The 18,789-nt window shown below is 33.2% G+C and overlaps 2 protein-coding genes across 3 annotated transcripts in view; one reads left to right on the top strand and one right to left on the bottom strand.

Annotated features, from left to right (window-relative positions):
* The window catches only part of LOC116028076, a 58,223-nt gene that overhangs the window by 35,474 nt on the left and 3,960 nt on the right, over positions 1-18,789 (bottom strand). The gene's annotated exons all lie outside the window — the stretch shown is intronic.
* LOC116028077 lies at positions 9,151-13,066 on the top strand. 2 transcript variants are annotated; one of them, XM_031269871.1, is made up of 8 exons: positions 9,151-9,271; positions 9,510-9,613; positions 10,739-10,888; positions 11,052-11,267; positions 11,486-11,607; positions 11,842-12,005; positions 12,116-12,270; positions 12,681-13,066. In XM_031269871.1, exons 2-8 carry the CDS (start codon positions 9,551-9,553, stop codon positions 12,777-12,779), a joined length of 969 nt encoding a protein of 322 aa, XP_031125731.1. In that variant the 5' UTR covers positions 9,151-9,271; positions 9,510-9,550; the 3' UTR covers positions 12,780-13,066. The 2 variants fall into 2 exon arrangements, with proteins under 2 accessions (XP_031125731.1, XP_031125732.1); XM_031269872.1 differs by having other exon boundaries at positions 9,160-9,271; positions 9,513-9,613.

The raw sequence follows: 18,789 nt of genomic DNA, 5'->3' as shown, positions 1-18,789 counted from the left end.
TCATTCCATACTTCCTGCCAATTAAACTGCTATAGTTAGTAAACTTATACTTTTTGTTGTATTTTTGTAGGGCACCTATGTTCATGCAAGTATTCACAAAGATTTTATTGACCAATTTTCAAATCTACTAAAAGAAGGTAAGGTTTATGCTATTAAAAACTTCATGGATGTATCTTACTACTACCAGTATAAAACTACACAGCATAAATACATGCTGAAGTTTAATCACTACACAACTATTGAGAGACATAGGAGAAAGGGTTTTCCAAGCCTTTTATTTCATATTAATCATATTGAGGACTTAATAGCTGGAAAAGTTAAAGAGAAGCAGTTGATTGGTAAGTTGTCTTACTTTTCATTTTTTTTTTCAATATTTTCATATACATGAAACTTATCAAAATATATGTCATTCTAGATGTTATTGGTAGAGTAGTTGAATTCTATTCTCCTAAGGATAAGGTTATTGCTGGTTTCCCCACACAGTTGGTTGATTTTTTGATTGAAGACTCCATAAGTTTCTAAATTATCAGACAGTATAGATGATTTCGTGATTTTTTTTATTCCATGTTTTACACTATTTTACTACACTGTATCTGTTTACTTAGGGGAAATCGTATAAAATGTACATTATGGGATGAACACGTACCTTCTGTTATGCCATTTTTTAATAACCATGTGGATGGCCCTTTGATCATTTTGCTCCAACTCTGTCGTGCCAAGGTGGTTGAAAGTAAGTTCACTTCACTGCCATCATAAATGAAAATATCACAGAGATTAGTGTCACTGTTTATGTTTACTGAGTATTCTGTATTTTTTTTTAGGTGAAGTTAGGATTTCAAGTTCATACACTGCTACCAAAGTGTTATTCAATTTGGACTGCCAGGAATTTACAGATTTCAAAAATAGGTAAGATCATACCCCTAAAATCAGTTTTTAGTTTTATTATATCTAAAATTGTGTCCTTATAATTATTTCTAAATTATTAATTCAACACTTTGAAGGGTAATTGTAGCCCCCTCATAAGTATTTTAGTTGTGTCATATGGTCATAGTGCCAATAATTCCCAAACTCATATGGTTGTAAGCACAATTAGAGATTTGTATGACAGAGCTGGGGTATTAATTTATTAATTAATAAGTAATAAGTAATTGATTAAGCACTTTGTTACACCTAACTTCATACTTATGTAATTAAACTTTGCAAGAAGGTTATTTTTTTGTCCTAGGGACAATTGTTTCAATTGAGACTGGAAAGAGATTGTTCTATAACTCTTGCAAATCACTAGGCTGCTTTAAATCCCTTATCTTAACAGAAGGTTACCTACTCTGTGAAATATGCAACATTAGTTGGCAGGAAGGCAATTTGAGATACAGAGTTGTTGTTAGGGTTCTAAACAAAACGAGTGATGCACCTTTCTTATTGTGGGACAAAGACTGTTATGAACTTTTAGACATTACTGCCTATGACTTGAAAACCAAGTATTCCATGGTAATTTTTTCAATTAAAATCACTAAAAACAAATTCATACTACCTGTTTATATTATACTAACTATTTTTGTTTCATAGAGTAAGATGCATGTTCCAGCTAAGTTTGATCAGGTGCGAAACAAATCAATGGTCTTTAAACTCAATCTCAAGCATGATCATATTTGGAACCCAGCAAAGCCCATCCCATTTTTAAGTGTCATGCATGATGAGGAATTGGAAGCTTAGTACTATCCATCCATGGTGGATGATCATGATGATTGAAGAAGAAGGAGATGACCAAGAATCTGTTGTAAATTACTCTATTTTAACTTAGGTTAGAGTTTTGATTTTTAGTTTAACTTTTTTTTTTTCGTGTACAGGAGAGTGAATCAAGTGATGAGTCTATAAGTCCTTCAATGCAACATGACTTAAAGCTAAAATGTGTGGACAAACCTCAAGATGAAGTTGACACAAGTGCTATTAAGAGATGCCTACTTAACTAATTCTCATCAAGTCAAAATTTGAAGAAGTCTAAGCTAGTTATGATCAAGCAGGAAAAAAAATTAATGAGACATGCACAACTATTGGTTTCTGTCTTACTCATTTTGTGATTGTAAACTGTTTATGAACAACTTTTGTTTTGTGTGGATGATATGCATTGGAATAGTGCATTGCTTGACTATAGACATCATGTAGTATACCTGCTTTTTTTTTAATGAGAGTTCAACTCTCATTTATTAATGACATGTGGTTTCATTAGCAGTTGACTAACGTACTTAAAAATGCAGGTGGCTATGTATTGCTAAATATTTTTATTACTTTCTTTTTTTTTCTTTATTTTGAATGCAGGTACTTACTGAAGCAGAGTTACAGTCCAGGTAGAAGAACATGTAGCTAATTTTTTTTTTAACTTAGCTTTTTGAACTGCCATTGTGAGTAGTATAATACTCAATGAAATACTACTATTAGCAGTTAATAGTACTCTTTTATGTGTAAACAGATATTATGTACATTCTATTATTTCCTTAAATAACAACTTTTATTTATCAGTTAATGGCATCTATCATTTTAAACAGATACAGTCAATGTAACTAACGAAAAAATACAAGCTAAGGTTCATCTGTAACTTACCATGAATAGATTAATCATATTTTACTCTTCATGCTGGGTATTTCCGGTGCTCTCCATTCTCAATGACCATTTCTATCTTAATCAATATTCTGTCAAAAGAAAAAAACGATTAAATTTCTTAATTATGCAAGTAACACCCTTTTCTTTAAATTCTATAAAACCCTACACTTTAAATTTTTCACTGCTATGACCCCAACTTCAGTTGGTCTGAAATTCTTGCCCAAAATATCTTAGTTTTTATTATTTGGTATGATTAATCAGTTATTAAAAATTTTAGTTATTATATAGTTTTTTCACTTTGTTATTTTATTTGTAAATTGTAAAAGTACACTTAGACTTTTTCACAACATTGATTCTGGCAATAAAGTAAATTCTTGCTAATGATTCTTCTTAACATTCAATGAAAATTACACTTCTCAAGATTTAAAATCCCAAACATGTAATCATTTTATTGAAACACATGCTTTAAAACACACTTCATGAACTTCTTCTACACCAGTTTTATTATTTTACAAAAACAATCAACCAACCCAAGTACTTGGCTAGATTAAAGCAGATAATTACATGAAGAAATTAACAGAGTCATGTGTTATAGGCAATAAACGCAGAGGAACAACCAACAACAAAGGTATTTAGCCTCTACTCATGTTATGTACGATTGATTTTTATTATACAGTTTATTCAACTAAACTACATGATTAAGAACTCATCTTTCTTTGTACTTTTGAGCTGGTAGCTTTAGCTATAATTCTCTGCTGGTAGCTTCATCTGTTAGGAACACAACATAAGAAAGACATAGTTCAAATTTATACATAAAAATAGGTTAACCAATTAAAACAGTACACAATCACAGTAGATTAAACTCACCTTTTAGCTATGATAATAGATCACTGACATATACCCTCGACCAGTATAATTTACTGTACATGCAACCGCTTATAACTTCAAATAACCCTAGATAGAACTTCAACGATTTGAGGAGTCGATTACTACACAGATCCGTAAAAAAAAATCTATCAAGATCCAAATTTCTCAAAAATTTACTTAGTTTATCTGGAATCATTATGAGAATCAAAGAACGATTGACTAAATTTACCGGATTTTTCAAAAAGCTAATAGCCATTAGAGAACAAATTTAGAAAAGACGATACTCAGTGATATAGAGTTAGGAATACTTCTTTGGGTTGAGTTTAGGGTGCTCGCGTTTGACGGTAGCCATTAGAGAACAAGAACGACCGAGGAGAAGATTGTAGATAGCGATTTCTAGAGAGATAGACGAGAGATACTGAAATGGGGGGAAATGCGCTAGCAGTGTGAACCGATCTCCCTTTCCTTTAATTTTGTGTGTGTGTGTGTGTGTGTGTGTGTGTGTGTGTATATATATATATATATAATTTTCTTATTTTAATATTACATTATTAATAATTAGGAATTTAAATTAACTTGAAATTATATGATTGAATTACTATGTTATCTTACATTACTATTCATTAATTATTGAATTATATTATTTGTTATTACATAGAATAGAGAGATATATAGAGAGATTAATATTATTCATCTATTTAGGTGTAACATAATGTTATGAATTGGGTTTTTTTAATTGATTTTTTTTTTTGTAATATAGGAGCACAAAGTTGATTTTTTTTTATTTCATTTATTAAAATTATTAAATATATATACACATTTGAAATTATATGATACTCTTGGTTTTTATATTTGTTTTTTCATTATATATATATGATTTTAATCACTTGCGCAATTTTGTTGATAACCTTTTGTCTTAGAAAATGAAAATCCACGGGCATATCCTTTTGTTGCTTCAACTTCATGTGACATTAGTTTGACTAAGAACATTCCGGACGTAATTTTGACCAACCAAGTATTGTCGGTCAACACACCCAAAAGTCAACTACTACATGGTGAGTCTATATTTTCTTTTTCTTCCTATAAGTTGCATTACCCATTAGTCTATGTAACAATTTTATTTGAAGTTAGTTTATCTACAAGTTGTATCATTTTCCAAACAGATAATCACCTGACCAAAATAACAAAGTCATGTGTTATAGGCAATAAACGAAAAGCAACAACCAACAACAAAGGTATTTCTCCCGTACGCTTACACAAATATTACATTGTCTTTACTTATGTATTTAAATTAATTTTAAATTAAATTATGTTATCTTTACTTATTTAAGAGAAATGATTGATTTATATATTTTCTTTTTACATTAGTAATAGAGATTAAAATTATTAATCTATTTATTTATTTTCTCATAATGTTATGAATTGGGTTTTAGGAATTCTTTTTTTTTTTTTTGAAATATAGTAGCACAAATTGAGTTTATTTTATTTCATTTATCAAATATATGTATATTTATATGATTTTAATAAACTTTATTTTTCTTTTAATAACGTTATGACTTAGAAAATGAAGATCCATGGCCATCTCTTTTTGTTGCTTCAACTTCATGAAGTCCTCAAAGATTGCTATCATGCAATGCATGAAGGTCGCTAGAGCATTGCAAAGACCAAAAGACATTCTTCTATATGCAAAGATACCAAACAGACACGTGAAAGTGGTTTTCTCTTGATCTTCAAGCGCCACGGGAATTTGGAAATAGCCACTCATGCCATCTAGAAAGCAATAATATTCGTACCCGCTTACTTTCTCAATCATTTGGTTTATAAATGGTAGAGGGAAGTGGTCCTTCCGGGTGGCCTCTTTCAATTATGTAACGTTGTGTGGGGGTGGTAATGTCTCAATCACTGCGGTTTTGGCCTGGTCTACCTCAATCCCTTTCTTCGAGACCTTGTGTCCTAGCACTATGCCCTCCTTAACCATGTAATAACACTTTTCTCATGAGAGTGCTAAATTCATCTTTTGACATCTCTTTGGGACCTTTTCCAAATTCATTAGGCAACTATCAAACGTTTCACCAAAGACGGTGAAGTCGTCCATAAAGTCACCTATGAAGCCCTCGAAGATTGCTATCATCAAAGTGAAGATTTTTTGGGTATGTTCATATGTACTGGAAGATAATAGGTGTTGGACGGAACAGAATGGAGCGAAGTGACTAGCATGTAACGCGGAGTGGGTCTAGGTGCGGGGGTAGCACCCACAGTATAATACATGGGTGTTTGTGTACATTTACATGTTTAGGTCTGCATTTATATGTTGTTTATAATCCTGGATGTTCTATTGTCACCACAATTAATAAAAAAGAACATATTTGCTCTTGTGGATGTAAGCGCATGGACGTTTGTGTACATTTACATGTTTAGGGCTGCATTTATATGCTGTTTATAATCCTGGATGTTCTATCGTCACCACTATTAATAAAAAAGAACATATTTTCTCTTGCGGATGTAAGCGCATTGACAAACCACATAAATGTTGTCTTCTTTATTTTCTGCTATTGTTTTCGATTCTTGTTCTCATTAATCTCAACAATTCCAAAGCAATCCAATTACATTCATCTTTTTGGAAGATGTGCACTACATTTGAGATAAAATATAATACTTTTCTGGGCACTCATAAAAAGTATTATGGAATACAATTTAACCAAAATGTATTATATGTCTTACGGTGAGACAGTCTCGCAAAACTTAGTCTCTCTTTAAGTAAATTAAAATTATCTTTCAATATTATAAATTTGTCATCATTAACTATATCTCTTAGTACCTCTTATACTGCTGCTGCTAACTTTAGCCCAATTTTTTTTGGCCCATTTATAATTCTCTAATTTTTCTACCGTAACTATATCTGTTTTAACCCATAACAGTCTAACCAAAGATATTTTCCCTTACCCACCACAAAAATGTGACAAGTGTCACTTTCTATACCACATGTTTTCATCCTTATCTTATAAGAGATAATATATAAGCTTGATCTCCCATTTTTTTCCCACTTGACCGAAATTTAGAGAGGAAAAAAAGAGAGGAGAGAGAGAGAGTATTAGTCTTCATCTTCTTCCTTGAAGCTCAAGAATCCATAGCCAAATTCTCTTCACAAGTCTTCAAGTAAATGAGAGGATTTAGCTATTGGTGTTTAAAGGATTTGAAGGAAAATCTAGCCTCTCAAGTTTCTTATCAAGTGGTTAGAATCCCATTAAGTGTTGATGAGAGTTTTGGTCTTCAAGGGTAAGATTTCATGTTCACTAAAATTATATATTTTGCCCCAATATATATAAGTATATTTTGATTATATATGATATGATATGATATCAAAATTATATGTTTTACAAATTATGTGCATAATAATGTTCATGTGATCACAAGTGCATTGCATAATATGTGTATGATTCTCGAATTGTCGAGAATTGATTTTTACGGGTCAAACCCGTGTGTTGAGTAAATGCTTGGCTTGGAATTTTGGTGTTATATACATATATGTATTAAGAATGATATATTATTATGGAATGAATTATTGTGGAGAAAAATATGGTTTGGGAAATTATATATTTTATTGAAGAAAATATTTATTATGAAGAAATGATATTTTGGAAATTATATATATACATATTTGGTCATTGGAGGATAATAATATTGGTGCCGGTGTGAGCCGGAAATCTCACAACTTACCTTTGGAATTGTAGTCATTATGAAAAATTAATTGATTGATATTGATGTGGGTTGAATCCCCCAATTTGGTTTATGAATTATGAAATTTGAGTATTGGTGTGGGTTGAATCCCCCAATTTGATTTTGGTTTGGCTTATGATGCCTAGTGGTGGTTATGTAGAGAGTTTAAAGACTCTCCACTTGGTATTTAATCCTCATTGACAAATATGTTATTTTTGGAAAAGTATATATCTCCACATATTTATTTTTGAAAAAGTATATATTATGAGATAAATGATAAAAACACAAGCCTATATTTTACGGGGTGAAATGGAACTTACTTAGCTTATGCTAATTTTGTGATATACACCCCTTTGTTTTTGTGTTAAAATGATTTTTGCAGGTGAACATAAATAGGATGGAAGTTGAGGTTGAGATCTACTCTATCTTAGAATAGACACCCTGGAAGTTTTAGCATTTTGAGAAATACCCGGTTGTATTGATTATTTCCATATGTAGTAAGTTAGACTTTGGATTGTTATTTGATGTTGTAAGTTTAGCCTTAGCGTTTGGGTATAGGAAAGATACCTAAGCGTGGCGGTAACACCAATTTTCTTTTGGTTAGATGTATAAGCTTCCGCAATATATTATTAGTGATTTTGTAATAAATTTAAGATGTGAAAATTGGGGTGTTACACGCTAGGCGCCCCCTTGGCGCCTAGGGGTCACCTAGCGTTTTTTTCAACCTTGAATAATAATAATAATAATAATAATAATAATGATGATGATGATAATAATAAGTAATAAGTGAAGGAAGGTTATACAATTCATTAATATCCATTTTTTTTCGTTACTTTATATATATATATATATATATATATATATATATATATATAGGAACGGGTTCGAGTGAGATAGAAGTCCCAGGTGAGAAGTGAGATAGAATCTCAGCCGTAGATAAAAAAAAATTTCGCCACATACGAACTTCAAGAATGTGCATTGGAAGAGGGGAAATTGTGCACTGAAAGAAAAGAAAATGTGCAGTACAAGACAAAAAATGTGTACTGTAGGTACAAAGATGTGAAACAATTATTGAAAATATTAAATTTAATATAGGATCATCATCACAAATCATAAACGACCATAAATAATAAACAAACAAACAATATTCAACTCAAATTAGTAATTAGTGATCAAGATTAATTGATCTTTAAAAAAAAATCGTCATTTACAATTAAAAAAAAAACTCTGGAAGGCACAACAATGTGCACTGTATAACATAAAATGTGCACAAGATGAAGGAACAATGTGCACTGTATGGCACAATAATGTGCTTTGGTAGAAGGAACAATGTGCATTGGAAGAAGGAACAATGTGCACTGTATGGCATAAAAATGTGCATTGGAAGAAAGGAAAATGTGCACTATATGGTATAACAATGTGCACTGGAAGAAGGAAAAATCTGCACTAGAAAGCAAAAAAAAACTTACACAAAATTACAATAATACCACCGCATTTTTTTTAAAACCTCCAATTTGGACCCTTGATCTGGACTCAATCTACGGATACAATTTCATCATATATATAGATAATACTATAAGAGTTGAACTATACAATTTTTGGTAAAAAAATACTCTACCGTTATAATTCCTGTTATCTTTTTCAAGTATTGTTACCATGCATATGCTTCCACCATATATTTTCTTATATTCTCCAATGTTAATAATATATTAGCATTATATATTAGAGTATTATATAAATTATTTTCTAAATATAAATATCGAATCTATAGAAATGATTTACATTAATTATAATAATATAAATATCTAAAATCTAAATAAATCTAAGATTTTAATATAGAGTATTAATACTGGGCATATATTTTTGTGCATTGCCTATAGAAAATGCTAATAATAATAATTATTATTATTATTATAATATACATACACGTATATTTATATATTTATTTTTTAGTTATTCTCAAAAGATATAGATTTACTACGGAGTACGGAGTAGAGTATTACAGGTTCAACATTGGCCCCCAAATCGTCATCTCCTGAAGATTTCGAGCAAAATCCTCCTCAAGAAGCAGTTCTCAAGGCGATTTCAGGTCTATATAGTTGAAATTTCATTCCAGCTTTCTTTCTGCATTTCTTTAATCATTCATATAAGGGTGGGTCGGTCTGGTCGGATCAATATAAAAACGTTGTGTAGTACTTGGAGAAGCCTATTTGGGGTCGGTTAATTAGTGAGAGGGAACAAGGAGTATGGAAATTGATTAAAGATTTTAGCTTCAGCATTAAATAACTTTAGTGAATTGAACACACTGATTATTGTGGGTGTTGCAGAAGTGTCCAAGACAGAAGGGAGGGTAGGCCAGACTACGAATATGGTTATTGGAGGCACTACACATGATGATTCCACCAATGAAAGGCTTGCTTTGGATAAGAAGGTATGCTTTCTTATCTAACAGCACATCTAATTTTACTGATTCCACAGTTTAAATAGTTGAGATTCTCAAAATTGAAAGTGTATTGTGATGTATTAGTTTGAAAGTAATTAATGAGACACAATTGTACTCCGTAGCAAGAATCTTCTTGCCCCTAGGGGATGTTCTGAAATAAAAAAGAAGAAGACTAAAAAGTAGAATATCACCTATAAATCTAGGACTAAAAATGGAATTAGCGATAGGATCAACCAACACACAAGTATTATAAGCTATACCAAAAAGGAATTTAAGATGAGAATAAAGCATTTCTCAAAAATAGTATAACGAATAAAACTTCTGTTCATATTTAAGATTGTGAAAGTGAAAGGGTACGTTGTAGGCTTGTAGGTACCTTTATCCAAACAGCTGGATAATGACTTGCGTGATTTCTTCAAAATCTCAAATGTTGCCCAATCAGCAATGAACGATTTAAAGATGATGAACTTATCCTTGTCTAACCAAAGGGATGATGTCGTATCGTGTGTCAATTGTCAGGCTCTAGGAATTCTAAACGGGACAACCTAAGACATTAATTAGATGACCGGAGGGTTCTAGGTTTTACTAAGGAAATTGTTTCTTTCATCATCAATAGAGAAGAAGAAAGAAACAAAGAAGAGATCAAATTATTTGCATGGAAACCATGATCAGATTCTCTTCTTCTTTGTTTTCCCTGTATTCTTCTTATTCATTTTCCTCTTTCCTCATATCCGCCAGCTTTCATCCTTCTTCGTCTTTCCTCTTTCAGATTTCCAGTAAACTCACTTGGAATATACCTCCCATGGAGGGTCTTGTTTTAAATAGAGGAAAAATTGCTTCTCAACCCTCTCTGCTTCCCTAACCCAAGATGGAAATGGCTCCAAAGCTCCTTCTTTTCAGATAATCATACCTTTTTACTGAAATGAAATTATTGCGAGAGAAAAGTTATTCCTCCCTACTATTTTATATGTTTAAGTGAATATTTAACATTGATCTTGAATATGCATACGATAGTGTTATGTGAAGCAATTGTTTGGTTATTGTGATGAGCCAAATAACTGAAATTGGAATTTATTGGATGGTTAGTGACTGTAATCTTGTTGGTACATATAGGGAAGTGAATCGTTCTTCAGGAGTGTATTGGCTATTATGGAAGCAAATTACCTAAACAAAAATCCTTCTGCTAAATCCATTTTGGAGCTTGTTCGATCTGCGGATGGTGATCGAATTTGCTATGACCATTTTGCTTTCAGAACCTTTGGGGTAATGTTTGTTCTTAAGCTCCCTATTCTGTTAATTTCTTATGTTCTGTTTAAAAAGCCACCAATTTGTCAACTTAAAATGTTGATATACTTTGGTTTCTTTGAAATACTTTACTGAGAAAATAGATGCACAAGAATCAGGTGTGTTCTCTCTATTGCTATAGGTAAATGGACATGGGATTGATTCCATGGCGAAATTCTTCTTGGACTTTGGTTACGAGAAACGGGAAGAGCTGAGGTTCCCTGCAAAGAAGTTGAAAGCCTTTTGGTTCTCTCCTCCGAAGTTGTTAGATTCTGAGAATGGAACTCGTGTTAGTGGGCCCTTGCCGAGAATTTTCATATCAGAACTCCTTGTTGATCAAATGAGTCCAGGAGCTCAGGTTTGTGTAGACCTATAAAGAGAATAAACATGATGAAATATGGAAATCTTGACTTAATCTTCTTGAAATATTTCTTTCTAGACAATGTTGTGTTTGCGAGGAAAAAGAAAACCAATAACAAAAATTAATCGCATAATGAAGAAAGGGAACTGAGAGAGAATGGAAGGGGCATTATTTTCGCTGAAATTCTGTCACTCTTATGTTGACTCTTTGTGCAGGAAATAATTAGAAAGTATACTAACATATCTGGCAATGGATATGGGCATGCAGCTCTTGCCAGTGCATTGCATTGCCTCACATGGGAAAAGCCCTCTTTTGAAGAATTCCAGAAATTGGCTCGGTAAGTTATTTGCACCTACTTATATATATTCCTCAAGAGAAGTTATTTCATCTCCTACCAAATGGATCACTTTCCCCTGGAAATCTGGAATGTTTTGGACTTCTTCCAAGACTTTTTATATTTAGGTAGTTTGTTCCTTTTATGTTTTCTACCAGAACTTTGTCTTCCTGTGATCTAAATTTAACTGGATTAACCTAAGAAATTCTATTACTGTCCTGCCTTCTGTAATTCCAGTGAAAGCGAATATGCTGCTTGGACACTTGTCAATGGCTATGCTTTGAATCACGTGACTATATCTACTCATCGCTTGAAATCAAACTTGGCAAGTATTGACAGTTTCAACCGGTTCATTGAGGAGAATGGTTTTAAGCTGAACTCTGAAGGGGGTATTTTGAAAGGTGAGTGAGCAATGTATGCTATTGTCTGCCCCCTTTTTTTATCACTTTATGAGTAGCTTATGGAGTATGGTTAAGAATTATCGATACAATTTTTGGTCTTCCCTTGCTAGTGAGCCCCGATGGTCTTCTGCTGCAAAGTTCAACCGTGGCAGATTCTGCCCCTTTTCAATTTTCAGATGGCACAACAGAATTGGTCCCGTGTTCGTACATTGAATTTGCTGAACGTCTTGTCTTGCCTGAGTACAAAGATTTACCCCGGGAAGAGGTAAGCCAACTTACCTCCTGAAATGCTTCATTAATTGGAGTTGTGTTCACTATATGCCTCTTTGGTTTCTGTACAAAATATGTTCTAAATTCAACCGAAATTTGGAGATAAATACGTTACACACCAAACTTGTGTTCACAATGAAATATACTTTACAGATAATGAGAGTGAGTGTGGGCAGGTGCCTGTTGTAATAATATATGCTTAAGATTGTTTCCTATGGCCTCAAACTCGTAACCTGGCTCTGATACCATTTATTAGGATCAAGTACTTATCACTACGCCAAAAGCTCGTAGCTAATGCACAGCTTTATTTCCTTATATTGCCTCATTCTAGTGTGTCCATTAAGCGGGGGTGCTCCTAGTTTCAGACAGGTAACGTAACAACATGTTGTCTTGATATTTCCACAGATAAAGGAATTTCACAGGCGAGATGGGTTTGAGGTTGGAAATGCTGACAAGATATTCGAGAGCACATCGAGGGATCAACTAACCAGGAAGGCTGCGTAATCGACCAGCTTTGGAGATACGCAGTTGAAAATCGTGTGCAGGTGGGAAAGCTATTACTGAGAACTATGTTTATGCTGGAATTGAGTAAAAATGGTAACCCCAGAAACATGCAGGAATGTAAAAGACAATCTTGAAAATGTATAGGGCAATGCTCTTTTATATCTATGTATAATGTATAATATAAAAGCTCACTGCTGCCCAAGACTTTTTCAGGCGAAATATATTGTACTATGTGCATTCTTAGTTGTTCCTTGCAAAATTAGTTTCCTATTTTGCCCTTGCGATAACCCGCCGTCCAAATTCCGGCCCGGACAAAATTGACACTACTTATGTGACCGTGCTTTGTATAGTTTGTTGCTGTGTTGCACGTTTCCTTCTGACATTTATAGTTTGTTTATTATTTTTAGCTGTCTTTTTATCCAATTTGTTAACTTTCTCTTTTACTTCAATTGTCCTTTTCAAGACTTCTTTTTCCTGTCATTCATGTTCTCAATTCATAAGATTTGAGAGAAGTTGTTGGGCTAATTTCTCCAATGGATAAGTTCTAACTTTTACTTATATGTTGTCGACTATCTATGTATAATACTATCCAGTCCCATTTTGTTTGTCTTATCGGTTAACGAGGTTTGACTGAAGTTATTTTTAATTCAATTTTTTATAATATTAAATTTAGTATTAGTATATAAAATTTATATATTTAGAAACTACATTAAAAGTACTATTATACACAAAAATAAAATTTAAAAATAATTAAAAATTACTAAAGAAAATAAACAATGAATAAAGAATTGGTTTGACCAATGAATAGTAAATAGGACAAGTAAAATGGGACAGAGGGAGTATAAAAGTTACATTGCTCTCCGGTTTCTTTCGTCTATTCCTAAGTTGTTGCGATTTTCTACATTCATTGTTCTTGATTTGTTTTTGCTTTTCTATTTGCCTTCTCATTTTGTGTTTGTATGAATTGTTTTCGACCGTACTTTAATTACAACATTGTATAGATGTGTGGCTTCATTATTTTATATGTATGATCGATGGTGTTTGGAGCTTTTCTGTGTAAATACTTTTTTCTTCATTCCATGCTTTCTTTGTTTGAATCCGTATTGTGTTTTTCCTATTCGGTAATTAAAATAGCATGTTGTAAGAATAATAGTCACTCTTGTGTGCAAACTGGGAACTCGCAATTTATATGGGGGACCATGGTCCACAATGCATTGTGGACTGCGCATCAAAACGACGTCGTTTTGATTAATGAAAGGGTCGACGGATGAATTCGCGCCACTCACTTTCAGTTCATATACACTGCAGTTACATTTCAACACAACTGCAGTTACATTTCAACACAACTACAGTTACATTTTGATATAACTACAGTTTCATTCGATAATATAAAAACACAAATGTGAAACTGTTATTCAGTATCTGTTCATATAAACTGCAGTTACATTTCAACTCAACTACAGTTACATTTCAACACAACTACAGTTACATTTCGATATAACTACAGTTTCATTCGATAATATAAAACACAAATGTGAAATTGTTATTCAGTATCTGTTCATATACACTGCAGTTACATTTCAACACAACTACAGTTATATTTCGATATAACTACAGTTTCATTCGATAATATCAAAACAAATGTAAGGCAGTATCTTTTGAGATGAACTGTAGTGTCAATTACGGATTCCGTCTCCCACTTACTGAAACGACGTCGTTTTGGGACCACGGTCCACAATATAAGAACTCCTGGGAACTTGGGAAGCGATAGAAATCCATTTTGTATCGACAATGACACAGACCCTAAAAAAAATTGGCAAATCCAAGTAAGAAACTGGTGATTTAGAGACCAATAAAAGAACAAAACTCATTAGTGGACCAAAGAAAGAAAAAGAAAAGGGTATAGTTTTCATTCGGAGAGTAAATGAGAGGAAAGTTTTGAGAAAAGATAGGATAGTGAAAAGTAGTAGAGAAGACAATTTTTGTTCTGAGAGTAAATGAACTTGCTAAATTACTAGGCTAGCCTCCCCAGAGTGATTCCTGGCCACTTTCTGGAATTAAGTATATAATTTTTTTTATTTATTTTTCTTGTGTTGTTTCATTTTTGTAACAAAAAATCTTTTTATATTTCTATTTTTTAACAAAAAATTCTTCAAGGTGATAGACTTTAAGACCATTTTTAAATACCATCATGTTGTTTAAAAAAGACTTATGCTACCAACATACAAATAGCTTAAAAGAAAGGGAAAAGGGTTAAATAGACCCTTTTAACTTTTGATGAAAAAACAATTAGGCCCTCAAACATTAAAAGGGTTCAATTAGACACTTGAACTCTTTAGAATTGACAATTAGACATAATTTATCGGTAACCAACATGTTACTAGTACAAAAATAACAATTATATATATAATTTTTTAATTTTAATTTTTACTTTTATTTTTATTTATTTTTGACTGGCCGACGACATTCGCAACATTATTGCCTCCAGCCTCCTTCCATTAGGCGATATTGTCTCCTTCCAGAATGAAAGGAGGTGGACGTCACCTCCTTTCGATATAGAAAGAGGCAGATGCTGCCTCCTTCCATAACGGAAGGAGGCGATGTAGCCACCTTCCAGAGATCTGGAAGAAGGCATCAAGGAGGTGATGTCGCCACCTTCCAGAATGAAAGGAGGCAATGTCGCCACCTTCCAGAACGAAAGGAGGCAACTTGCTTCAGGCCGGCTCCTTCCGATATACTTGAAGTAACATATTCAACCATTTAGTATATACTATATAAATATCCAACAATGGTTTGAATGCAAAAATCTTGTATACGACTAAATAGTGATGTGTTTTAAGTTGTAGTAATTTATGGTGTTCCTTTTCTTTTCTTAGTAGAGCAAAGTCTGGAATTGACACTAGCTTTATATAGAATACAAGCTCACCAACAGTAGAATACCAAAATCATAAATATTCATTATACTTATTAATATAATCTTCATCATACTTAAAAGTAAATATTCATTACACTTGAAAAACAAAACAAAATAAATATACACCAATTGCTGTTGGCACATTGATATTTGAACAGATTGATATACTGAACCCACCCCTCATGGGAATTCAAAATGACATATTTCCAAACCAAGGTTAAGGCTGCTTTAAAAGTAAACTAAAAAGGCATTAAATCTGAACAATAAATAGCAGATCATGTTAGGGGAATGCCCCATCTAATTGTGTGCTCTATACAATGTGAGTAAACCAACCACCTGATTTACAAAAAGTATTTCATCCGGTCATCTCTTCTCATGGCATTGTAAACGGCTTGAACCTGAAAAACCACAGCGAAATTACATTGTCAAAATGCCTAACCAGAATGACAGTTTCTTTTTTCCAACTACTATGTAGTGTGATGGCGCCTCTGTTACCATTTTAAATGGGCGGTCACAAGATACCCTGGTGGTGGAGGCATTGATTCTTTGGGCTGGAAAAGATTGAGAAAGTATAGAACATATACTACCTAGTAAAGAATCATGAGTATTTCCAAAAAAAAAAAAAAAGACAGCTTTTTGTTATTGCCACATCCATTTTGAAGAAAATGTTGCCTAAGTTTTTCGATCAAAAGAGCATTTCTGGCACACGTATAAGGGAATTCATTTTACCTGTTCACTAGAAACAACATGAATGGGTCCAATATTTACTGAAACGTACTTGCCTCCCGAGGATACCTTCTGCCTCACTTGACCCTGTGTTGAAGTACATAAAACATGTAGTTTTTTTACAATTAGCATTGCAATTGTATTTGGCACCTTGAATTTCACTTACTATACATTTTAAAAGAGGCAATTAGCTATCCTCTTAGGTGCAGACTGATATGCAAAAATCTTTAGTAGTTATTACTGGTACAATATTGAGTCATTCAGGTGAATAAGACATTGAAGCTTGTGGGTTATTTAAAGTCCACATAAACTAGAAAATGGATTTTTCTAAATAAAACTGAAGTTGTCTAAAGGGAAAGAAGCAGGATTGCCAGAATGTTTGAGCAAGTAAACAGTGAACACTGCATGTTTTCAGCACAACACCCATTTTATGATACTCTAAAAGCCTCAGAATTTGTTATAGCATACCTACAAAAAAGCGCTTTTGTGTAGCCATCTCCACTAGCGCAAACAAACTATCGCATCTCACATGCTTGCAACAAAAGTCATTTTCCAACCATTCATTTTTAAAGGGAAATGGGCCACTCATTAAGGATCCGCTTAGAAACTTGAAAAATGTTTTCCGGAAAATGATTTTCAGAAAATGACTCAATTTCCAGAAAATAATGTAATTTTCTAATGTTTAGCTGAAAGTCAGAAAACTATCTTTTTCTGTTTGGCTGAAAGTTTAGAAATTGCATTTTTTTTGTTTGGTTAATTTTCCTGAAAATAAACATATTATTTGTTATAATAATAATAACAATAAGTGGTGGTGGTGTGGTTGTGGTTATGGTGGTGTGGTGTGTGGTGGTGGTGGTAGTAGTGGTGGTGGTGGTGTGGTAGTGGTAGTGTTGGTGGTGGTAGCGGTGGTGGTGGTTGTTGTCGCTGTGGTTGTGGTTGTGGTGGTTGGTGGTGGTAGTTGTGGTTCTGGTGGTGATTGTTGGTGGTGGTAGTTGTTGTGGTTGTGGTGGTGGTGGTGGTTGGTGGCGGTAGTTGTGGTTCTGGTGGTAATAATAATTTGAAAACTATAAAGAGATGAGAAAGAAGATAAACATGGGAAAATAAAGAATCCGGAAAATCTCTTCCGACTAAAAATCTAGGAAAACATTTTTCGCCAAATTGGGCCTTTTTTCTGTTGACCAGAATAAATATTTTCATTTGACTTTATTTTCCATGAATACCCCAAACACAGGAAAATCAGGATTCAGGAAAATGACTCCCGGAAGTCATTTTCCGGGTTTTCAAACGGACCCTAAGCTTGGAACTTCCTACTTTTCTAGCACCACTAAAAAAAGACTTTTGTAACAAGTTGAATGCAACAAACTATTCAAATAATACTACCAAGTACCAATCAGCTTTCATATCCACTATTCGACTTAATAACTTAATGTATACATCTTATCATATTTTAAGGTGCACATATGGAATGTAGGGGATCATAGGCGTAAGCACTGGTAAATCCATCAACTGTTCAATCTCACAAGTGCATATTAAACATTAATGATTGTTGAAATCACTTCTAAGATCAAGTAATAGGATTTAGATTGTTGCCTTTAGTTGTCAATTACAACCTAATATCATTGAAGTATGCAAACATAAAACAAAATTTTTTAAAAAGGAAATGCAGAGCAATTATATATCAAATAAAAGTGTAGTCTTTGTAGCAAGAAAGGCGGACAACGCTTATAACTATGAGCACACGAAAAGAGTAGGCTGAGGGATAGGCTGTTGCTCTAACCTTCACCCTTGCTCTAATCACGCAAAAATTATTTTTTGAGACATAATTTGCATAAACATATGCACTACCTGAGGGATAGGCTGTTGAATAACTGATTCTACAGCAACTACCATAGCCTGCACAAAATCATCACCTCCAGTACCAATAGCTGTAAACCCTCTTTCGGTTGGGTAGGAATTCACCTAAGAAGAGAAAAAAGAAGATTATAATCTCAGTGGGGGTTGAACATGGGTGAAACTTGATAATAGTTTCCGAACGGACCGAACCTCAAACTACGTGACTGATCTAACCAAAACTCATGCTTTACATCTAGGAGATAAATTGGTCTTAATTGATAGGGAAATAATCAAGGGATCCAAATAGCATAATTTGGGAGCTAAAATCAAGGAATTATATATTGATTGGTTATACTTGATTGAGTGGTTATCTTTGATTGATTATTGCCTCTGTTTTATTTTTTTATTCTTTTTTTTATTTTTTTAACTTTATTGACTATAAATAACAGCTTCCATTAGAAGGAAAGTAGACAGGATTTTATTATTGAATTATTACCTTGGCTTGGGAATGAGGAGGGGGGGGGGGGGGGGGGGGGT

This window comes from Ipomoea triloba, chromosome 8, assembly GCF_003576645.1.
Source record: "Ipomoea triloba cultivar NCNSP0323 chromosome 8, ASM357664v1".
NCBI lineage: Eukaryota > Viridiplantae > Streptophyta > Magnoliopsida > Solanales > Convolvulaceae > Ipomoea > Ipomoea triloba.
The sequence above is the reverse complement of the archived record's forward strand: the minus strand, read 5'-3'. Positions and strand labels throughout refer to the sequence as shown.

Coding starts and splice junctions, on each gene's coding strand:
- LOC116028077 (XM_031269871.1), top strand. CDS start 9,551: ATGGTTATTGGAGGCACTACACATGATGATTCCACCAATGAAAGGCTT. Junction 11,608..11,841: donor GAATTCCAGAAATTGGCTCG/GTAAGTTATTTG, acceptor CTGTAATTCCAG/TGAAAGCGAATATGCTGCTT. Junction 12,006..12,115: donor TGAAGGGGGTATTTTGAAAG/GTGAGTGAGCAA, acceptor TTCCCTTGCTAG/TGAGCCCCGATGGTCTTCTG.